The 20,912-nt window shown below is 48.3% G+C and overlaps 8 protein-coding genes across 8 annotated transcripts; 5 read left to right on the plus strand and 3 right to left on the minus strand.

Moving 5' to 3' along the window:
- Positions 1 to 1,221: 1,221 nt before the first annotated feature.
- IAQ61_009455 (uncharacterized protein) lies at positions 1,222 to 3,818 on the plus strand (the record flags this gene model as incomplete). The annotated part of the gene is made up of 5 exons (XM_003838226.2): positions 1,222 to 1,434; positions 2,404 to 2,847; positions 2,908 to 3,339; positions 3,420 to 3,530; positions 3,605 to 3,818. The coding sequence occupies exons 1-5, from the start codon at positions 1,292 to 1,294 to the stop codon at positions 3,816 to 3,818; spliced, it is 1,344 nt and encodes a 447-aa protein (XP_003838274.2). The 5' UTR covers positions 1,222 to 1,291.
- Positions 3,819 to 5,253: 1,435 nt separating this feature from the next.
- On the plus strand, positions 5,254 to 7,102 carry IAQ61_009456 (uncharacterized protein; the record flags this gene model as incomplete). Its single annotated transcript, XM_066098394.1, has 5 exons — positions 5,254 to 5,431; positions 5,487 to 5,740; positions 5,792 to 5,915; positions 5,980 to 6,250; positions 6,334 to 7,102. 5 exons carry the CDS (start codon positions 5,254 to 5,256, stop codon positions 7,100 to 7,102), a joined length of 1,596 nt encoding a protein of 531 aa, XP_065951553.1.
- A 676-nt stretch (positions 7,103 to 7,778) lies between these two features.
- Positions 7,779 to 8,932, minus strand: IAQ61_009457 (uncharacterized protein; the record flags this gene model as incomplete). The annotated part of the gene is made up of 2 exons (XM_003838228.2): positions 7,779 to 8,638; positions 8,692 to 8,932. The coding sequence occupies 2 exons, from the start codon at positions 8,930 to 8,932 to the stop codon at positions 7,779 to 7,781; spliced, it is 1,101 nt and encodes a 366-aa protein (XP_003838276.2).
- Positions 8,933 to 8,950: 18 nt separating this feature from the next.
- IAQ61_009458 (uncharacterized protein) lies at positions 8,951 to 9,498 on the minus strand (the record flags this gene model as incomplete). The annotated part of the gene is made up of 3 exons (XM_066098395.1): positions 8,951 to 9,063; positions 9,130 to 9,417; positions 9,480 to 9,498. The coding sequence occupies 3 exons, from the start codon at positions 9,496 to 9,498 to the stop codon at positions 8,951 to 8,953; spliced, it is 420 nt and encodes a 139-aa protein (XP_065951554.1).
- Positions 9,499 to 10,299: 801 nt separating this feature from the next.
- IAQ61_009459 (uncharacterized protein) lies at positions 10,300 to 11,719 on the plus strand (the record flags this gene model as incomplete). Its single annotated transcript, XM_003838230.1, has 5 exons — positions 10,300 to 10,476; positions 10,526 to 10,953; positions 11,004 to 11,114; positions 11,165 to 11,315; positions 11,387 to 11,719. 5 exons carry the CDS (start codon positions 10,300 to 10,302, stop codon positions 11,717 to 11,719), a joined length of 1,200 nt encoding a protein of 399 aa, XP_003838278.1.
- A 118-nt stretch (positions 11,720 to 11,837) lies between these two features.
- IAQ61_009460 (uncharacterized protein) lies at positions 11,838 to 13,457 on the minus strand (the record flags this gene model as incomplete). Its single annotated transcript, XM_003838231.2, has 2 exons — positions 11,838 to 12,920; positions 12,969 to 13,457. The coding sequence occupies 2 exons, from the start codon at positions 13,455 to 13,457 to the stop codon at positions 11,838 to 11,840; spliced, it is 1,572 nt and encodes a 523-aa protein (XP_003838279.2).
- Positions 13,458 to 15,112: 1,655 nt separating this feature from the next.
- IAQ61_009461 (uncharacterized protein) lies at positions 15,113 to 16,177 on the plus strand. The gene is made up of 3 exons (XM_003838233.2): positions 15,113 to 15,257; positions 15,326 to 15,614; positions 15,668 to 16,177. The coding sequence occupies exons 1-3, from the start codon at positions 15,195 to 15,197 to the stop codon at positions 15,718 to 15,720; spliced, it is 405 nt and encodes a 134-aa protein (XP_003838281.1). The 5' UTR covers positions 15,113 to 15,194; the 3' UTR covers positions 15,721 to 16,177.
- Positions 16,178 to 18,754: 2,577 nt separating this feature from the next.
- IAQ61_009462 (uncharacterized protein) lies at positions 18,755 to 20,638 on the plus strand (the record flags this gene model as incomplete). The annotated part of the gene is made up of 6 exons (XM_003838235.1): positions 18,755 to 19,007; positions 19,061 to 19,227; positions 19,279 to 19,452; positions 19,500 to 19,564; positions 19,611 to 20,200; positions 20,268 to 20,638. The coding sequence occupies 6 exons, from the start codon at positions 18,755 to 18,757 to the stop codon at positions 20,636 to 20,638; spliced, it is 1,620 nt and encodes a 539-aa protein (XP_003838283.1).
- Positions 20,639 to 20,912: the final 274 nt, after the last annotated feature.

Below are 20,912 nucleotides of genomic sequence, written 5' to 3' on the forward strand. Positions count from 1 at the left end.
GAGTAGATATAGAGGAGCACTGGTGGTGGTAGGGTAGAACATCAGGTCAGTGTTGGTCATGTGGCAAACCGAATGAGTATACGTATGATCCTTCGGCAAAAAAGAAAGATTTTCTCAACATTTCCATCCATCCATAATCTACACCGGGGTATGGCACATGTCCAAGTGCGGGGGGCGGCCTAGGCCTCTGTCTGTGTGATAAATGCGGGTTAAGCTTGGGGAATGAGAACGATAGCGGGATGTCTACCAGAATAATCCTCGTGACCGACGTTCTGCTAGAGCGGAGTCCGATGAAATGAGTGTGTAAAACGCCCCACATAGTGTGTTATTGGCCCTTAGTACTAGCAGAGTGTCACATTGCTTTCTCCACATGTCATCAGATGGTCGAATCACTGTATCCAATACAATCGCAACAGGCCATTCTTGACCAAGACTGGAAGGTTTGTGACGATTCTCAAGAGACCAAATGGTGTATGATTCGTCTAGACGACCATGATTTGCATTATCTAGCATATTGGCCATTGACCAAGTCTTTCCACGAAAAATGGCCTGGAACGAATCACTGTTAGATTGGATTTATGTAGTTAAACAGTGAAGTACTACGGATGAGTAGTTGATGTGCATTAGTGGCATGTACAATCATGCGTGAGCCTTGAATGCCGACCAGAGCTAGTATTTTGGAGATGTTCATGTGACAATTTAGCCAAAAGCAAGCCGTTGATAAGAGCATTAGCGGTGAGAAACTCCAAGTTGCTACGACATTGTCAGTGAAAGTCGATGAAGTCATACAACAACGTAGAATGTAAATGGATCTGCAAACCAATACAAACTACACCTTATTTAAACTGAAAGGCCGCCAATTAGTCAACAAACTGTGTTTGTACCATGTAATGTGAAGAGGAATCGCTACCGTCACTGCCATCACAAGGTCGAGTTTGCCCACTTGACCCTGATCGAATGTCTTCTCCTCTTGCTCCCTGCCGCTTAATCCATCAAACCAAGACGGAACATCGAGATAGGAATTGGCCAGATGATGCACATGCAGTAAGGATTCTGCCGATGAGGAAATATGCAAGAACCATGTGGCGACACAACGACTCTTACGTTCGTGATCGTCTGGACCAAACTACTATAGAAATCGGCTAAGAAGGATTCTGTTCCTTCGCTCCATGCATAGCATATGCTTCAAAGAATCTATGGAGTTTAGTGAGTCGTGCGGAGGTGGGAGGGCCCACAAGCGGTCGCAACCGTTTGTGAAGATGAAGCTGCATTCGCTAGCGACTGGTACAATATGCCGGATAGGGTAGCACATCTTAGTGGAGATAATGCAAGTATGAGGTTCATCGAGAGTTCAAGCCACCAATGTGGTATGCAAGGCCTCCAAGGTGAGACATTAGGCCGCCAAGGTGATATGCAAGGCTTCCAGGACGACATGTAAGACCTAGAAGGCGATGTGTAAAACATACAACCCATATTTAAGGCCTCCATAACGAGATGAGGTTATGCGGGAGAGAAGTTGCGGGGTGACCCGCATCTAATGCACGCCTTTACCGTCCGCATTTACTTCCCGTGCTTAGGTACCATAAACGCACTGTTCGTTTCTAAGATCCACCTCAACTTTCGCCCCATTCAAAACGCTTTCCCAATTAGGTCTAGCTCGTCTTTGTACGTCCTGCATACCCCATTAGGATACGCCTTGCTGTGACTACAGACAAAAGTATTGTACATGGTTATGCCGTGCCATTTTGGGTTACTTGTATGCGCAACGACACAATGCACATGCTTATCTACACTGCTTTTCTTTTTGTTGTGTGATCTTTCCGGCTCTACTAGTACGTTGACCGCTAAATCGCCACACAAGCCGAAAGAAGTAAGGAAGTAAAGGAATTACATCTTAAAGTGTTTTCCTTGCATTAAAGTCTCCACAATCAACATCCCTGTGCAGGTCAAACCATGTATAATACTTTTGCCTAATAACGTTACCATTGTAGACACCTTCCAAATGTAGTCCTTCGGAGGCCAACAAACCGACTGGTATCTCAGGCTTGGCCTAGCACTTACAGACCTACGTTTTTCTTGGATTCTTCGGAGTAAACAGCCAGAACATGATGCCACATTGGTTGGAATCACGACTCTTGGCATTGACCGAATTACCGTATCTGGGACAACGTGGACGAGAAGTTCAGAGTTCAATATAAGAAGACAAACATTTTTCTGAGCAATATCCCTTTGACCTAGACAGCACAAAAGTTTCTCCACTTCTTTTCGACCAAGGACGTGCACTGAAGGACCTCTTTTGCTTGACTGGACATCTGAGATGGCGTTAGCCTTAGGAGCACTATGGTAACGTTGACATGTCAAACCACCTGAAATTTGCAAGATGACTGACTTGATTCGTGACAGGTCCTGGAGTGTCTACGATAAAGCTGTCATATCTTACTACTCTAGGAAGTACAAGCCAGTACCCTTACCCCAACGCCCAAACTACAGCCACGAAGATGTGAGCGTTATAGTTCCCACGATAGACACCGAGTCTACCTTCACCGATTGCATGCGTCTTTGGCTCAAGGCCAATCCTCGTGAGATCATAATCGCAACCGTCGAGAGGAACAAAGCCCGTGTCATGGAGCTCATAAAACCCCTCCAGAAGGATGCCGACAAGATAGTCATTGTGATTGCGCCTTTGGCCAACAAACGTCATCAGCTAATGGTCGGAGTGAAAGCGTCAAAGGGTAAGATCTTTGCTTTGGTGGACGATGATGTCTACTGGCGATCCGACGGCGTAGTCCCTTACCTCCTAGCCCCATTTGAAGATCCTAGGGTTGGTGCAGTTGCTGGTATCCAGAGGTTAGCTTCATGAATTCAGCCTTCGCCTTCAAGGAAACATGGGACTGAAACTTCTACCAGCGCCGAGATTCCATCCGATCGTCAAGATTCACGAGTGATCACTCCCTGGGAATCGATTGCGACTTTTGATTTGAACCAGTGGAAAAGCTCTCGGGAGGTGCACTTTGCGGCGGACGGAGGCTGCTGGTGCTTATCAGCACGAACACTTTTTATGCGTGCTTCAATCATCCAGAATCAGAGCTTCGCCGACGCATACACACAGGAGGTCATCGGTCGTCGGGTGGTGAATACTGCCGATGACGTTGTTTTGACAGGGTTGATATTTGACCGCGGATGGAAGGTGACAATTCAGAACATTATCGAAGCTGAAGTTACCACAAACATTCCTCAGAACCATAAATTTGTTTGGCAGGTGCTTCGTTGGGACCGTGGCAATTTCCGTACTTTCCTCGGGTATATCTTTGCGTATCCTGGCTATCGAAGAATGATGCAGTACGTCATTACCCAATTTTTCTTCTTCGCGAGCCCTTTGTCGCGGAGAGTTATCTGCTTCGTTAACAGTCCACTTCTAGGAGACACCCCTACACGACCTTCAAGATGATGGAGCGTCTGGCACGACCCATCTGGGCTTTTGCATATGTTTGGGCTTGGTTTCAAACGTTCCACACAACACCATGGGTTGCGTGAGTACTTCACCCACTCTGCTTCTTCCATATGTTTAGATGAATCACCTTGAATCATACTGACATATTAACAGTTATGCATATTTGGCATGGATCACCTTTGGATGGAACGGATATTTTTCCACATACAGTTCGTTCCTTAAGAATTACCCCTACTGTGCACGTCAAGTATGGGCCTTTCTGTTCATGGATATTGTTGGCCCTATTGTAGACATATACGTCTACTTCACCATGAATAATGACAATTGGTTGACTAGGGTAGCCGATACCAAGGATATCGAAGGCTAGGATAGTAATATGTTTTCGAAACGAAAGAGATGAATATTTCCACTCATTTTGTCTTTCGTCTCATTGGCGCTTCATAATCCTTTCTATGGTTATCCAGTCAAAGGTACCTGCGGTTTCTGCGTCTTGATATTTTTCTAGCGTTCGGATGTCAGAATTTCACATCTTGGACTCTACACTACCTGTCGGAATATGCAAGATTACATTATGGCATGGGTGCCCTCTAAATAATCCATGTGTTAATCACAATGTGGTCAATACCAGCTGAATCTACGAATGGAAGCAAATGTTCCACGAGCTGAGGTATTTTTTGAGCATTGGGGATGCATTTCTCGCCTCAATTCCTAGGTGCTACATGGTGCAGACGAAGATTCTTGATACTATCATTGCATCATTATAACAATTCAAAACTAAATATTAGATTGAGTTGGACGCTATAAATGAATTATAATACTAAAATCCTCAGATAGCTTAGTATAGTCAGTCGATTGCACATGTAAGCCTCATGTATCTTACCACAGGACATGAATGGCACTAGCTGTGGCCAAGTGGGTGCCTTAGATAAGCTTGATCCGGTACTTGCAACTCCATGCATAATATACAACACAACAGATAGTAGCAGTGCCTCCAATGCCATGTCCGACATCTTCATACGGGGATCTGTGCATCAAGTTCCGATTCACCCGTTGCGCAGTCCAGCGACTGCGGTGGCTGTGTTTAATTGGTGCGATTATCGATGTTCAACTTCTTCGAAAGCAGCGTGGCGCAATGAGCAGGCATAGGTTTTATATTATTGTCCCTAATAATGTCGTGCCGAAGTGCTAAATAGAGTTCTTTTGCCCCCAAGTGTTGATCAGCGGGCGGCACCTTGCAGCGGGTAAACGGGTCTTAACGTTAAGGCCACCCTTAAACATCAGCCCCTATGCGGAACGATGCAGCGGGTGAATGGAATATCTAGATTCGGTTCGAACTCACTGAGAAGAGTTGCCCCTTAGAGTGATGCGCGATATGCAGTCCGTCTTTTCGCACAATCACAGCTTGTGGGGAAATCGGTCGAGATGTTCGGAAGTTTCTATGGCCCACTGCCCAGCCTTTCACAGGTGCCCCCACACCAACAGTACTCCTTGCTAGCTCGGATGAGAGAATGCGAATTGTACTCGATATCCAGCCGAGGTGGCATCTCGCCCTCTTGTACAAGGGAAGTTGTGAACGCGTTGTTTCCCCGCCCCCTTGTCGGCCCACACTGGCCGCCTAATGTTAATTGGCTTATGATTCACAGGGGATACCATCCCACTATGCATTCTGAGCTGGCTTGCTAGCTCTTAGTTGTTCTTTACTACAAGGCGCGCATCCTACATGGCCCAATTCTAGATCTGTGGACGTACTATATCCATTTTCCATCAGCCTCCTACGATACCCAAATACGCATTTGAAGAGCATGGCGAGCATTGCATCAGAGACTGTCCAACCTACTGGGACAACCACAGAAGTGACTGACACGCAGCAAAGTGAAGAGCAGCCTGCGACTAAATATATGCAAGGATGGGCCCTCGCTTCGTTGACATTGGCTTTCATGTCCATCTGCTTTGTACTGGCAATTGACAACACCATCCTAGGTTTGTTTTCGCATGCTCTGAGCCAGCTTCCATAAGAACTAATGACCGCACTAAGCGACCGCGATACCCCAGATTAGCAGCGATTTTCAAAGCCTCAATGACATTGGTTGGTATGGCTCCTCTTACTTGATCGCGCAGATGGCACTACTACCTACTTGTGGTCGTCTCTACGCATTCTACAACATTAAGTGGGTGTATTGCATCTCGCTGGCCGTTTTTGAAATTGGGTCTATTATCTCTGCGGTCGCCCCAAATTCCATGGCGCTTATCATAGGGAGAGCAGTCTCTGGCCTTGGTGCCGCTGGCTTGGTGAGCGGAACAACAACTATCCTGGCGTATTGTGTCTCTTTGAAAACCCAGGCGATGATATCGCCCATGGTCCTGGGCGTGTACAATATTGGGTCCGCGATTGGACCACTCGTGGGCGGTGCCATAACAGACAGCAAGGTGCTAAGCTGGCGGTTCATATTCTGGATCAATCTTCGTGAGTCATTGCCGGCGATGGAAGCCCCATTTTCTCATCAGAATTGCTAGCTAAGAATCTCCAGCTTTCGGAGCTGTTGGGCTTGTTCTTGTTTGGTTCACCTTGAGGCAACCACCACCACCAGTGAAGGGGGGTATACCCTGGATCCAAAAGCTACGTCAACTTGACCTTCCAGGGGCTGTTTTGTTACTAGGTGCGACATCATGTTTAAACTTGGCATTACAATGGGGCGGTATAGTCTATCCATGGTCTGATTCCAAGGTATTCGGGTGTCTGATCGGATTCGGTTTGCTCTTGATTACCTTCTTGTATTTGCAATTCCGAGGGAAAGAAAGGTTAGTTTCTTCCCCTGCAACTTGTCTTTTCCTCTGTGCAAAGGCTGGGTTGGGAATGAACACGGTTGCTGACGTCTTCGAAGCTCCACTATCCCTCTTCACATTTTCCGAAGTCGCACAGTATCGGCGTCATGTGCTTTCATGATGCTTGTGCAGGTGGCCATAGTACTGCAATCTTACTACTGGCCTATATACTTCCAATCGGTGAGGAACACCAGTGCTAGGGATTCGGGGATTAACTTACTCCCATTGATCGTATCGAACAGCCTCGGAACGATCTGCGCTGGTTCCTTGGCATCGAGATTCGGGCACTATGTACCGTTCATGTGGATCGGGCCTCTTATACTGGCTACCGGAGGGGGACTTTATCAAATGGTTCGTGTCGACAGTCCCCGTGGAGACTGGATTGGGTTTCAAATTCTGTCCGGGCTTGGCTATGGAAGTTGTAGCCAAATGCCGATTCTGGCTGTGCAAGTTGTCCTCGACAGAGCAGATATACCTACAGGCCTTGTTGTGGTCATGTTTTTTCAGATGCTTGGGGGCGCCTTGGCTCCTAGCGTTGGGCAGAATCTCTTTACTGATGCACTACTGCAAAATCTGAACAAGATTCAGGGGATCGATGGTGCAGCCGTAGTAGCAGCCGGTGCAAGAGGTTTCAGAGAGGTTGTTCCTTCTCCCCTTATGGATGCCATTATCACCTCATTCAATTCGGCGTTGAGGAATGTTTTCTGGGTGGGTCTAGCCACACCGACCCTTGCGTGGATAATAAGCTGGACGATGGAATGGCGACAATTGCCTGACTCCAAGAATCCAGTTACCCAGGCTCCAATTGAGGAGGTCACGGAGAAATAGTTTCATAGCCACAACACGCGAACCGGCGCTCAATGGGGTCGTAACATTAACCGGGCTACGGCCCCGATTGAGAAACTTATCCCAAATTCGTCAGAAGCTTGTTGCGTGTACAAAAATAATCCCCATCTAATCGAGCTTCCTCTAGGTTCGTGTTGCAAGTGATTTCACCACTCTATCAACCTCCGTCTTCATATCCCGAGTGGCTGTATCGAAGGCCTACATGGCTAACTTGTCATGAGCCGAGTCTTTCCTCGTCCAGTTCTTTCATACGTTTGTTTGCGAGTGATCTGGAGAATGAATTTAGGTTCGTCGGTGGCGGAGTCGTACCGACCTGTATGAATACGACAGTCGAATTCAGCATCCTTCGATGTGGTTGGCAATTCACGGTGGCCGTCTGCAGCCCCCGGAGTGGAATTATGGGCTGAGCCAGTGAGAGAATCCGTATTTTTCAAAAGATTTCCTATTCCTTTTGGGGACATATTTGACCAGTAAACAATTTTCTTTGGGCAGATCTAATCGGTTGTATTATTGCCAAGTCGCAACGTCCTCGGGACTGATGGGAACGGCAACGGCTACTTGGGGCTGAATTTACCCGATATCGTGAGACACATCTTTGCAGCGAGATGACGGCTTAGAAGCAGACTGCATGCCTCTCCTGCTGTTGTTTGGTAAAGGTTCATTGTTTCAGGTCGAATGGCCAGATCTCTTTGAGATCATCTTCGCCTCTGATCGGCTCATCGTCATCGGGCTGCTTATTTCCGAGCACTTCCTGCAGCATCCCTTCATAAACCTCCCGATGCACGGACTGAGTTCTTTCCCAATCTTCCAAAGGAACCCACCCGTCAGATGCGATATTAAGCAGATTCCGTAGGCTGTGTCTCAGCTGTTGCGCCGCTTCAAAGAGCTTGTATTCTCTCCGATGAGCCGCGATTTCATCGGGAGAGGGGAGAGGAAAGGGACATGGCACCGCGAACCCAAGCTCTTTCCAAAGTTCTGATGTCTGGATCAGCTCCTCACGGAATGCAACTGCGCCATCTTCCCAAGTGCGATAGCAGTAGCGAAACGACCGAACATAAGCTTCCTCCAATGATCTCGCCGCGGACAGCCTTGGAGCCAAGAATTTCAGACAAATCTCATATGCTTTTGCACATGCCTCGCTTTTGGGTTCAATGGTATCCTCGCTCAAGGGTTCAGGAACGGGTTGCGCAAAGTCTGGTGTCGCATCTGCATACCAGAACGCTGGCTCAATGCTAATAGACTGCCAGTCGATGATGGCCGAAACGACAGTGGGATCTTCTGCTGAGACAAATATGTTTCTTTTATGCAGATCGGGGTGGAACAATACAGGGCTGGCTACATCCTGAATCCAGGGATTTTTAGCCATTTCCTTCAACACTGCGCGACCGTAATTGAGAAGCTCCTTATGTGTTTCAATAGATCCTTGATAACGTGGACGTTTTGGCAAAGATCCGGATGGTGGGATTCTAGAAATTCCGGCGACGATGAGACCGTCGCAGTATTCGGCGAGATCCGACCCTACAGGAATAGCTCAGCGTTTCCCTAGTACCAACTAACACGAAATGGCTTACAGGGTCCTTGATTTGGTTTGACATCGTGGTAGTATCTCGGCTGTCCAACATTACAGTTCCAGTACATAGCCCCACAGTGAGGACCGATATAGAACTCTCGGTTCAACAACAGCTTCGAATTGGGAAGACATGGTGTTTCAGCGAAGTACAAACTACCGTACGCTGGGGAATTGAAGTCGACAGTTGCCTTGAGCTTTTGGCAAATTGCCTTTATGGACCCAATTCGATCGCTCACGTCCATAGTTGGCCATCTTTCATGTCATGGAACTCCTGATGTATGTTCCATGATGATATATTCGCTACCGATGGCATTTGAAGCGTCGTCACTCCAGTCTAATAGTTTCGAAATAGGAATTTCAGTCTCGGCTTGCACTTGAAAGATATAGAACAGTTAGTCAGAAAGCCATTTCTGTTCAAGCATCGCACTGTGGAGCCTACGGTACTTGATCGTTGCAACTTCGGAGTTAGTCGTCAACCTCGAGGGCCCTGCCAATGCAAATGGCAGTCTCGCAACAATACGTTTGGCGTTATCAGTATGAAATATGAACACTCTGTTGAAGCCACCTTCTTTCTTGTCGTACGAAGTGATAGAGCTGGCGCCAGGACAATATAGTGTCAGAACCTTGCGGCGTAGAGCATCAAAGTCGAATTGCAAAAGACGCGATTCTCGTTCCAGCACGTCGCGACGGAGCCACCGGCCACTCGTATAGCGGTAGGGGTCAGGGCCTGTTTTCCTGTTAGTATCCGGGTGATACGATGAAATTCAGCAGCCTGTGGGTACTGATTACTTTCTCTGGATAATTCCATCGTCTGCCTTGAGAGGAACCTCACGTGATTGATACACGGTCTGTGCGTGTCCTTGTGCCGACATGTAGAAGCGGGCGCGTCCACGTGACGCAAAAGTATTGAGATTCCGTTTGCAGTTTGATGCAGCGTGCGATAGTCCGACACAAAGTGAGGTGCTCTGCTTGGAATGATGCGATACATGAAACTTTCTCCTCCTCTGAAGAATGTGGACTCAATTAAGTAGAGAATAGGAAAATCGTTACTCATATGCTAGAGACTGGCGTTAACCTGAAACATTCCTTGGCCAACCAATGGTGGTAGGTCCTTTGTTGGTTTCCTTAGCGACAGGCAGACCTTGGCATTCCTACAGGCTTTTGAGAAGCTGTTACAATGCTGAGACTGATGAGTACTGCAAATCTCTGCAGCTTTATGTCGTTAATTTTAGATCCACGCAGCTGCATTGAACTATCCTAGTGAATTCAGTGGTTTGGTGTTGTATCTACTACCTAGCTACAGGTACCAATTCTGGCCTCCAGAACGACTTCAGATGTGCCCGTTGAAAATTGTTGCGATACCGGTCCCGGTGGTACCGGTACCGGTATCCCAGCTCGGACAACATGGACATTAGCCATGTATATTACAAACTTACCATGCTCTATATAATTATATGTCGCCCTTTATATCAAAGTACCGAAAAACGGTTGATTGCAGCCACTTTCAAAGAGCTTCTCAAATACCTATGGTCTGCTGCCTGCAGGCTATCGTGCTTGTCATAGGGCAACTTTTACGACAACTCGGTGGCTAGAATTTTTTTGGTTCACGATGATGTTTCTCAATCCAAAATCCGGCATACTTGCCACATTTGCTGTTCTATCACTTCAAGCTCATGGCCTTGCAATTGACGGAATAAACCGACGGGAAGATGCGAATCATTGGATCAACACGTGGACTAGCATGCCACAGTTGGTAGAACCTAATAACATGCCACCGTCACCCTACGTATGTACTCACGATGCCCACCTTCAGTTTGGCGACTGATCAGTGATAGAGCTCAGGTAGTGTGTTGAAGGATGCGACACTTCGTCAAACACTGCACATGTCTGTCGGCGCTCCCAAGATCAAAATAACTATATCGAATACTTTTGGTGGATCCGATTTGCCCATTACTGCAGGGTCTGTAGGTCTACCAGTTGGTGGTGCCGCAGGTGTGAGTGGCATCCAGCCATCACCATTGGCCGCCATTACGGTTGGAGGAAAGACTTCTTTCACAGTATCCCGTGGGCAAGTTGTAACCAGTGATGAGATCGATTTCGAAGTCCAGGCCCAAAGTATGCTCACTGTCAGTCTTTACAGCCAGCAAGGCCAAAGCGGGAGTAGTATAACTGGACATCCAGGAAGCAGGACAACCAGTTGGCTTGCTAGTGGTAACAAAGCCAATGCGACAACGCTGTCGGGTAGCACTTCTAGTGTTCATTGGTACGTTGACATCGAGAAGCTATGTCGAACGAAAGTTGATTGTTTTGCAGGTACTTTGTTAGCGCTGTGCAAGCCTATGTCCCCCCTGATTCGCACTCTCTCATCATTCTCGGTGATAGTATAACCGATGGAAGAGGTTCTGACGACAACAAGAATAACAGGTAAATTGCATAACCCTTGTTCCCCTAACCACCTATCTGATTATGTACAGATGGCCTGATCTACTCCTCAAGCGACTACAAACCTCCAATTACAGCAATGTAGCCGTATGCAATCAAGCTGCAGGAGGAAATACCGTTCTGAGCGGAGGTCTTGGCCCCACACTTCTTACCCGCTATAAGCGGGAGGAATCGAACAGCCCGGTATAAAATGGGTCATGATATTCGAAGGCGTCAACGACATTGGTGGAGGTGCTAATAATGCTGGTACTCAGACTTCCGTCGGCGACCAACTGATCAAAGCCTTCACGCAGATCGTTGCGGACGCGAAGAAGGCTGGCCTCATAACCATTGGAGGCACTATCACTCCATTTGGAGGCAATAGCTACCAGGGCACTGAGCGAGAGAGGACGAGGAAAAGAGTAAACAAGTGGATCTTGGAAAGCAAAACTTTTGACTATACGGTGGATCTTGCCGGAATAATCGCGAATAAAAACAATATCGAACAATTGGATCCAAAGTACAATGGAGGCGATGGCCTTCACCCTAATGTGGCTGGATATCAAGCGCTTGTAGATGCTTTCCCTATAGATATTTTCAAGAGCTAGGGCAGAATGAAAAGCTTGATGAGCACTGCCGAAGCACTGCGACCCAGATAGCGTCAATCATACTTATTGGGATACGATCACAACTTGACCATATCGCTGCCATGTATTCAAAAAGTATTTAACGAGCGTTCTTAACTTTTTTCACACTAGCATACTCTTCGTCATCGTTGTCGCGTTTCCGTTTGCTACCATTCGACGTTTCGATGCCAGAACTGGCGCTATCTCTTGTTGACTGGGATCCATCTCCAGTGCGGCGACGACTACCTGCCCAGATAATGTTACTGGTGTCAAGGCCCTCTAAGGCGACAGGCACGCCATCGTCTTCATTCTTTCTTGAATCGACAGTGGTGCTCTTTACACCTTTAGTCTTGCTGTTTTGTGACTTTTTGTGGTTCCTACGCATCTGGGTATCTTCAGATTCAGATGTCGATTCTTTAGTAAAGGCTTCTTGTGCCTGCTTTGCGATCTTCTCCTCTTCCCGCTTCTTCAATCGCTCATTTCGCTCCCTTGCGGTCAGTTTACGCGCAACACCAGGCTCTCCTGCTTGACGCTGGCCTTTGCGGCCCTCCGTGGCGCTACTCTTTCGCTGTAGAGGTCGGGTCATGGCAGGGCTCGGGCTGGATACGACCGCGGAGCTGAAGGACTTGTCGGACCCAGAGCTTGATGGAGCAAATTGGCTGGTGCTTTTCTGAGAGAGAGGGACTGCACTTATGATAGTGCTACTATTTGTAGCCTTGTGTGTCTTGGATGACTTCGCGACTTGCGCGTTGGCGTCTTTCTGCACCTGCTTCTGTGGTGCGACGGCTGCCTCAGCCCTTCTGAACGACTTTGCAACAGTACTCTTCGTAGCTCGTTGATGAGTAGGGACCTTATTAACCTTGTTGGTGGCGGTTACAGTCTCTTGCGCTGCTGACGATGTTCGCCCAACGGTCTTGGTCTTCATGCGAATCTTGCCATTGTTGCTGATAATAGGAATCTTTGCATTTCGTCGCTCCTTCTTCTGGTCGTTCTCGATATTCCTGGTGTCAGGATGCGCCGTTTCGGTCTGCTTTTGAGGGGTTTTGAATGCTCGAGTTTCCTCTCCCAGTGGAGTTTCACTATCAAATCCAAGAGTGAGGTGTTTCGACTGTTGGTTCGTATTCCACTTTGTCACTCCGCGAGCGAGTTCAGGTTCTTGGGGGCTGGTGGAATTATTCTGGTTCTGGTTGAGATGTCAGCTCACTTCTTCAAGATTGATGAAGAAGTTTACCTTGTTGCTCGGAGGTGTTTCGATGGTGATCAGGTTGGTTGTGATCTTCTCCAACAGATCACAGACTTTCATGTTTGGATCTGTGCCTTGAAGACACTCTGCCATTTGAAGGAAGATTTTGTTCTGTACATGCCGTGCCTTAGGTACGACGACATCAGCCGTGAGGAAGTCAATCATACGCTGCGCATGTTCCGCCTCTTGCTGGGTGTCGATGAGATGCTTCTCTAGGATTATACGGCTCTCAAGAAGCTGTCCAGTGAGCTCACTGAATTTTGTGGTCTGGTTCATTGCCGCAGTGTGTCTAGCGACCTTGAACAAAGTGGCATGAACTGTTGCGAGCTCACAAGCGCGAGTGTCTTTGGTACTGAGAACGTTCGTCCAAATGGAACATTGCGCCTTCCATTCCATAGATGATAAAGACGGCTTCGAGTCCGCGCGAGCAGTCATGTAATCGGCGGCGTGCGCAGTAGAAGAGCTTGTCGAGTCCATAATGCTAAAGTGGTTATGCAAGAAGGTGTGAACAGTGTGTGTTGTTTAGATGGATCGGCCTGAAAGCTGAAAAAGTGTAGTTCTTACAATCAGTGCTGGCTGAAAAGGCGCGTCGTGGATATAATAGTGGGCAGAATCTGGTGGTGTGCAGCTGCAAGTGCAAACGGTCCAGACCGCGCTGCGCGTAAAAAGAGAAAGTGACTCGGACGTGCGAAGTTCTAAACGACGAAACTTGATATTGAGACAACAAGCTGAATACAACAATAATCCTGAGGTGAATTCTGTGTGTTTGTATACGGGAATCTGTGAGGTTGAAAGAGGCATAGTACAAAGCAAGAAATGATGCCCGTTATGTTGTAATGTGAGCGAGGACGGACAATCAAGAGAATCAAGGTTTCATAGTCGAAGAATCACGAGAATCAAGAGACTTGATATTTCAGTATACTATATTTCTGGCTGCGCTGGCATCAGTCTACCATGTACAAGAAGCTATTTCGGGACCGCCCTAAGGGTTATGTTAGGGTTTATACACTATCGGATAAACAGATAGCGAAACAAACTTGGAGTATGTTGCAAAAGTGCAAAAAATATTGTCTCTATGTTTTCCGTTGTGCCTTTCCCAGAGAAGGCATCGCTTACGCATCGAAGGGCAACATCAAAGTTCATAGTGGCTTTCGTAGAATTTTGAATGATTCCCTTGTTGATCTGCATCGTGTACTCATACTCATAGATCTAGGCTTATGAAAATTCGGCTCTTGTTCAGAACCCCTCATGTCAGTCCATCTAGTAGCTGCAGTTATTGGCATGCTAGCCGGCCTGCTGGAATCATACTGTCTGCACGCTTCTGCACTCTTGATTGTCTCGGATAGAGATGGTTTTGAGCGAAAAATTAGGAATTCTGGGATGGGTACTGTATGTGGAATCGGGCATGCTTAGGGTTGTTGAGTGCAGTGATGTGCTAACCCATTAAAAAAAAGTTCAGGACAATGTAATAGAAAAGCCTGACGTGCGAACAAACGACCGTGCTCTGCTACATCGCTTCAAAAGCCTTCTAGATCACGGGTGAGGGAGATACTGACATAGTCTTTTGTATAAGTCTGATCTAGATTGAAAACAACAACATCTTGGAGTTTGCTGTATACGCGCCGTTACAATGGTGAGCTTCTGGGAGCGTACTCAGTGCAGGTATGGGGTAGCAGACTCTGACGAAAATAGCAATTGACCTTGAGGTTATGAATGAGGATTCATAGACCATGATTTTTAGAAAAGCGGTTCTTCGAGGGACGGCGATGAGTCTCAATCACGAGAAAGCCCACTTGATGGCTTACGGCATGAGTTTGTGCAATGACACCACACCAAGTTTCAGGCACAGAAAGGCGCTGAAATATCCAGATACTAAGTGGAGAGCGTGAGGGAATTCAATTGTCAAGCACAGGCTCTCATCTTCTGTACCGAAAAAAAATCTTTTTAAAGACGACATGTGATTGCGCTGTACACATACAAAAATGCCAGAATTGAGGAAGAGGAAACGCGGTGAGGATTAAGATTGATAGTCGATTTCAGGGTCCAATCTGTCCAATCACATCCTTGTCGTGATGGAATCGGGCCACATCTCCGCTTGGCATGTTCCCCACAAAGGACATCATGACAGTCTGCCAGTCTCCGCCACAGCCATTGCAACACCGTAGCTTGAAGAAACTCTGTCAAACCTCTTCATTCCACAGTCTATAAGTCACCATGAAGGTCGCAGTCATCCTCGCTTTGGCCACGGCTGCGTTTGCCGAGATCATCAACAATGACGTGAGTGTTCGCTCAAGTCTCGCGTACCGCCTTCTGGAGATAGTACATTACTAACAAAGAATATGTAGCATCTCCAGACCGAAGTCCTCACTGCCGTCACGTGCTCCCGCCCAACCAAGGCCGGCGACAAAATCAAGGTCCACTACCGCGGTACGCTCGTTGACGGCACCGAGTTTGACGCATCCTACAACCGCGGCGATCCCCTCGACTTCACCGTTGGTCAGGGCCAGGTTATCAAGGGTTGGGACCAGGGTCTTCTCGAAATGTGCCCAGGCGAGAAGAGGAAGCTCACGATTCAGCCGGAGTGGGCGTATGGTAGCCGTGGCACTGGCCCCATTCCCGCTGACAGCGTGTTGAGTACGTCAGATTATATTCGACATTAAACATGACAGCATGCTAACATGGACCAGTCTTTGAGTCCGAGTTGGTTTCGATCGCAGGTGTTGAGAAGGAAGAGCTATAGATGTAACTGCAGGTTTGCGGAGATGCCAACTAGTGCGAGCCAACAATTGATTTGCGATGACTGTACGGTCGACCAACGATATCATGAAACATGATGGGCAGATGCTCCCAGATAAGAAATGAGATATACGGGCAGTTAAACAAATAAAACAGAGCTCGCAACAGAATGCGGGCCAAGCGTTGCGCTTCTCCATCGATTGTCTGGTCGCTGAACCATGCACTGTTTACTGAAACCACACTCTTTGCAAGTTCCACGGTGATTCGCCTCTTTCAATCTTCCCTACACATACATGTGCAAATGATGAGCTCATTTGCATATTCAGGAATGAGAGGTACAACTCAGTGTTAAGGTAACCGTCAGGTATCTATGGAATTCACGTGAACATACGAAGTCGTTGCGATAGTAACCCGAAAATCACATCCCATTGTCGAGCTCGCCAATAACCTATGACAGCCACCAGACCCAAGGTAAGGATCCAACGCCGCTTCTTATGCTTCTTATACCCCACACTCTGCGGCTCTAGAAGTCGCATAACTCCCCACTAGCTTTCCTTTTTTTCGGGCTGGCACTGGATATCCCTTGCTCTACCACCCCCCCTGCCCCCGCTCCAAGTAAGCCACAATCTCAGCCCCAACCAGAGCCTATGCAAAAGATTCCCCAAGGAAAACCCTTCAAAGTCTCGACTAGAGCTGTGAGATTCAGCTCAGCAGTACTTTGCACAGCCCTGCATGTTGATGACCGGTCGATTCAAACTGTTCTGCCTACATTGTGGCTGCGCCGCTCCGTGGAAAGCAGCGATGCGGAGCTAGTTGCAAATGCCCGTGACGTTGCGAATTGATTCTACTTCTTGCCTGAGAGTGGCGGTTGGTGCTAGCATGTAGGCAAATTGAGACACGCGATAAAGCGATGTACTAGCGATGGACTTTTTGACCTATTGAGAAGTGCATGTGGGTAAGTCTCTCATCTTGAGTTACCAGCGAAGAGCAGCGGACATGGCAAAAGATTGGGCCAGGCGTGTCTGGAATCATGGGGCCTGTAAAGGCGGCCATGTGAAATGTCATCGCTATTGAAGTGCAATCGGTGTGCTGGACAAAGGAATGCCCGAATCAGGGTTTCAGTGAATCCCACAGATGTAGTAAATCTTGGTCGAATACTATCGTATTCTGTAATGTAGTCGCTCTAGATGGTGACGGGAACAAGACTAAGCAATATGCTCTCGTTGCTTATGCTCCTTGGCTTTCCGTCAAAAGCTGTGGGGCTCGCATCTGATGAGATGAGTATCTTTTGCCTTTGGAAATCATGGTTCGCGATATCAAGCCATTGCCGACTCGACTTACCCTTGATTTTGAGAGCGATTTCGCAGGAAATGGATCCTTTTCTCAACGAACCGTGTGTGGTACATAGGGGGTACACCCAGCAGAGACCCTATATAAGGGCTCTGCAGTTGCATCATCCACGACTCCCTGAATTTTCTAAGATTCCAACACAGAAAGGCTGACGTTGAGCTGAATATGTGAGTACAGACATGCATGCGTCCTCATGTCTCAATATTGGTACCCCTGCTGCAAAGGTCAACCATACACAATTTGAGATGAATAGATCAGGTTGTAGGGAGTCGGTAACAACGATGGGACAGCGTGCCCTTTTTTCGTTGTCTTTATTCCATGTTGCTGGTAGCGTGGCTGCATTGTTCATGACAGGTGCATTTTCGACTCGTAACTCATCGTGCGAAATCACTACGTTCTGAGATGATACAAGTCCAAGACTGAGATCTCCATGGCCCGCGACTCTGCACATCGAAGAACATCCTCATACATGAGGACTGCACAGTCTAAGTAACCATGTAAGTTCCTCGCGAAATAGCATTAGGGCTGTGATGCATAGATAGTCAGTAGGCAAGCATCGTGTAATAAAAGACCGAATGCACGTGGTGACCGGAACTAGCCATGGGAAGCCTTTTGACAGATGCACCCACATGCCTATTCGAATCTTGGTGGCCGTCAAGGGTGTCTCTAGTGGAGTGTAAGAGGAAGGGCTAACAAGTGACAAGGGAGGAACAACGGGAAGCTGCGGGGCAAGATTGTTAGATCTCTTGGCATTCGCCTATCGCCTATCGCTGACCACTACCACCACCACCATATGTCAACCTCACACGTTTCTATCGAGATTCTAGCCACCGCCATGAGCGGCCGTGTACTTTTGTTTTGGCTGTTTGCAGCTTCAAGCTACTACTGCCATGATTATAGATGTTGATTTCCCCAAGAGCTCGCTGAAGTCGCTGAAGACCTGGACTGCCTGAGCAGGGCATTGCACGCCTTCGAGATGCGTTCGAGACTACCGGTACTGTATGCAGGATACACCCACAATATACTCGATTCATTTTTTAAAAAAAAGAGTTGGACAATGCTTACATTTCTTTCCATGTCATCTTCCAAGCGACGAGACGAGCGTATGACCTGGGAAGCTGTCACCCAGCCTCTCTGGCAATGGACGTCTAATGCCTCAAACGCGTAGTCTGACAGTCTCCCCAAAGTCTCTATTCCACCATGTACATGTGAAGAAGGAGTCGTATAAGCTCGGATCTCACACATTCTATGCAACGTGTATCTTTCTCTTGCTATGTTAGAGCATCTACAATGCTACGCTCAGTCCTTCTCTCCCTTTCTTTGTCCTTGGATTTCGACAACTCACGCAAACGATGTGCGCCTCCGCGGATAGAACGTTCAAGCCACTTTCACATAGCCCGTGCTGGACTCGCTGTTTATACAGTTGACTGCCGCGCAAATGAGACTTCTAGCCGCCACCAGCCTCTAGGCAACCGACGGCTGTTGTTTTGGGAAGGCACGATGACTCCCCACGAGTGCAGCTGCCCTTTGGACCCTTGCAGCCTTATTGCGCATCGACCATTGCACCCAATCCACCATGACCTTTCACACTCACCTCACCCCAACCTGGCTGCAACAAAGACAAGCTGGTGTCGCCCAGCCACTGGGCCCGATTGCTCAACTTCGCCCCCCGCCCCTCCACCGCCGCCATGTCTAGACAAGGCACCTTTCACGCATGCGTTGATCACGGAATACAAGGCTCAGAGAAAACCACCAGCCTCTTCACAGACACAACCTTCCGCTCAACTGACCATACTCTCAAAATGTCGAGTCCTACTTCCAGTTTCTCGGCGGGGCATTACAAAGCCATCGAAGTCGTCACACGCACAGCTTCGGTCCTCTCCGTCTTGGGCTCCTTCTTCATCGTGGGAACTTTTATAGCTTTTCCCTATTTCAGAAAGCGTGAGTGGCTGCAGTCCGTACACCAAATTCGAATACTGAAATCGTACATACAGCCATCAATCGGTTGATCTTCTACGCTACGTTCGGCAACCTTATGGTGAATATCGCAACGTTGATATCGACATCTGCACTTCCTCTTCAAGGTAGTGGTGATGTCTCGAGGCTGTGCGAGTTCCAAGGTGTCTTGATTCAATGGTTCATGTCAGCAGATGCCTGTTGGGTACGATGACTCCTGTGCGACAGTAGACGCCAACTGACTAGCCAAATACAGGACTTTTGTATGGCAACCAACGTACTCCTCGTCTTCTTTTTCGGGTACAATTCTGATCAGCTCCACAAACTTGAGAAATGGTACTTCCTTCTAGCGTACGGCATACCCGGTATTCCAGCGATTATCTTTGTGATTCTAGATCATACTGGACAGTCCGTTGTCGGACCAGCTGTCGTAAGTTAGCCTCACTCTCCACCTAGTGAACTTGTCTGACAATCTAGATTTGGTGCTGGATCAGTAGAGAGCATGATTGGATGCGAATTGCGTTCTTTTATGCCCCAGTCTGGTAAGCAATACGCCTTTCAGGACTGACGCTCGCTGACTCTCGTAAGGCTCGTGATCGCCGCAACCTTCGCAATTTATGTAGCAACGGGCGTGCATATCTATCGAAAGCGTGCATTGCTACGTGACTTTTCAAAAGCGCCAACTCATCAGCCTGACATGGGCTTCTCCCCCGTTGTTGCAGAGGTGAAACCGAGCACTTTTGGAGATCTCCGCAACATTGTCGTCACGACTGAGATAGGATATTCCGTGGACGGTGAACCTTCCGCAAAGAAGCCTGCGTCAAGTGAGGGTGATGAAGAGTCGATGAGTTCTTATTCGAGCACTCGCAACTTCCCGGGACCAAGCAAGAACCTGAACTCGGCCACTGCATCCACACCTCTTGTACGCTCTTCTGTACTCCCACAGGATGTAGAGAAGGCTATGGAGCCTCAGAAGAATCCTAACCAAAGCGGCGGACATGGCAAATCCAGCTACAGGGCAACGGCCTTTGCAACCCCCTCCGACCTCCCTCCAATCAACGTAGAGACCACGAACCGCCACCCAAAACCTCACGCTCCAGAAGGCAATGAAGCGGCCATGACTTACCTCAAAGTCGCTATGCTCATGTTTGTCGCCATGTTCATGATCTGGGTACCTTGTAAGTCCCCCCTCCCCAGACACCCCCAGACCAAGGAAGACACCCCGCTAATCGCTCCCTCCACCAGCCACCATCAACCGCCTCTACTCATTCGTATACAAAGGTCAACCAAACTACGGCCTCAACCTCAGCTCCGTTGTCGTCCTCCCCCTCCAAGGCGCCTGGGCCGCCACCATCTACGCCTACACATCCCGCTCGGAAACGAGACGCGCCTACAGCGAAGTCCTCGCCAAACTCTCTGGCCGCAACACCAAACACGACTCCACAACCTCCGTCCCCTGCGCCGATCACAAGGACACCATGAACAGCTCCTGCGATACGCACGCCTCCCAGGCCGACATCGCCCTCGCGCACGTGTCTAGCCCGCGGGAGCGCGTGCGCCATGTCGAGTTGGTGCCCCAGGGCAGGCGGAATAGTATGGCGGCCGACACGGCATAGACGCATCGCTGGCGTTGCGCGGGGAGTGGGAGTAGAATAGACGGGAGTGTTTCTCACGTGGAAACACGTTGTTGCGCACGCACGCACGCATGTACGCACGACACTCTCGCTCTGTTTTCACGACTTTGCTGTACGCTTGTTTTCTGCAGCGGAGAACGCTTTGATATATAGGGATCCATGTGCGACGTGTTGTGTTTGTATAGAAGAGGCGTGGGTGGGAAGAGAGTGTATATGTGTGTCTCTGTGTGTGTGTGTGAGAGAGAGAAAGAGAGAT

Source organism: Plenodomus lingam (assembly GCF_022343315.1).
Source record: "Plenodomus lingam strain CAN1 chromosome Unknown contig_6, whole genome shotgun sequence".
NCBI classification, from domain to species: Eukaryota; Fungi; Ascomycota; class Dothideomycetes; order Pleosporales; family Leptosphaeriaceae; genus Plenodomus; species Plenodomus lingam.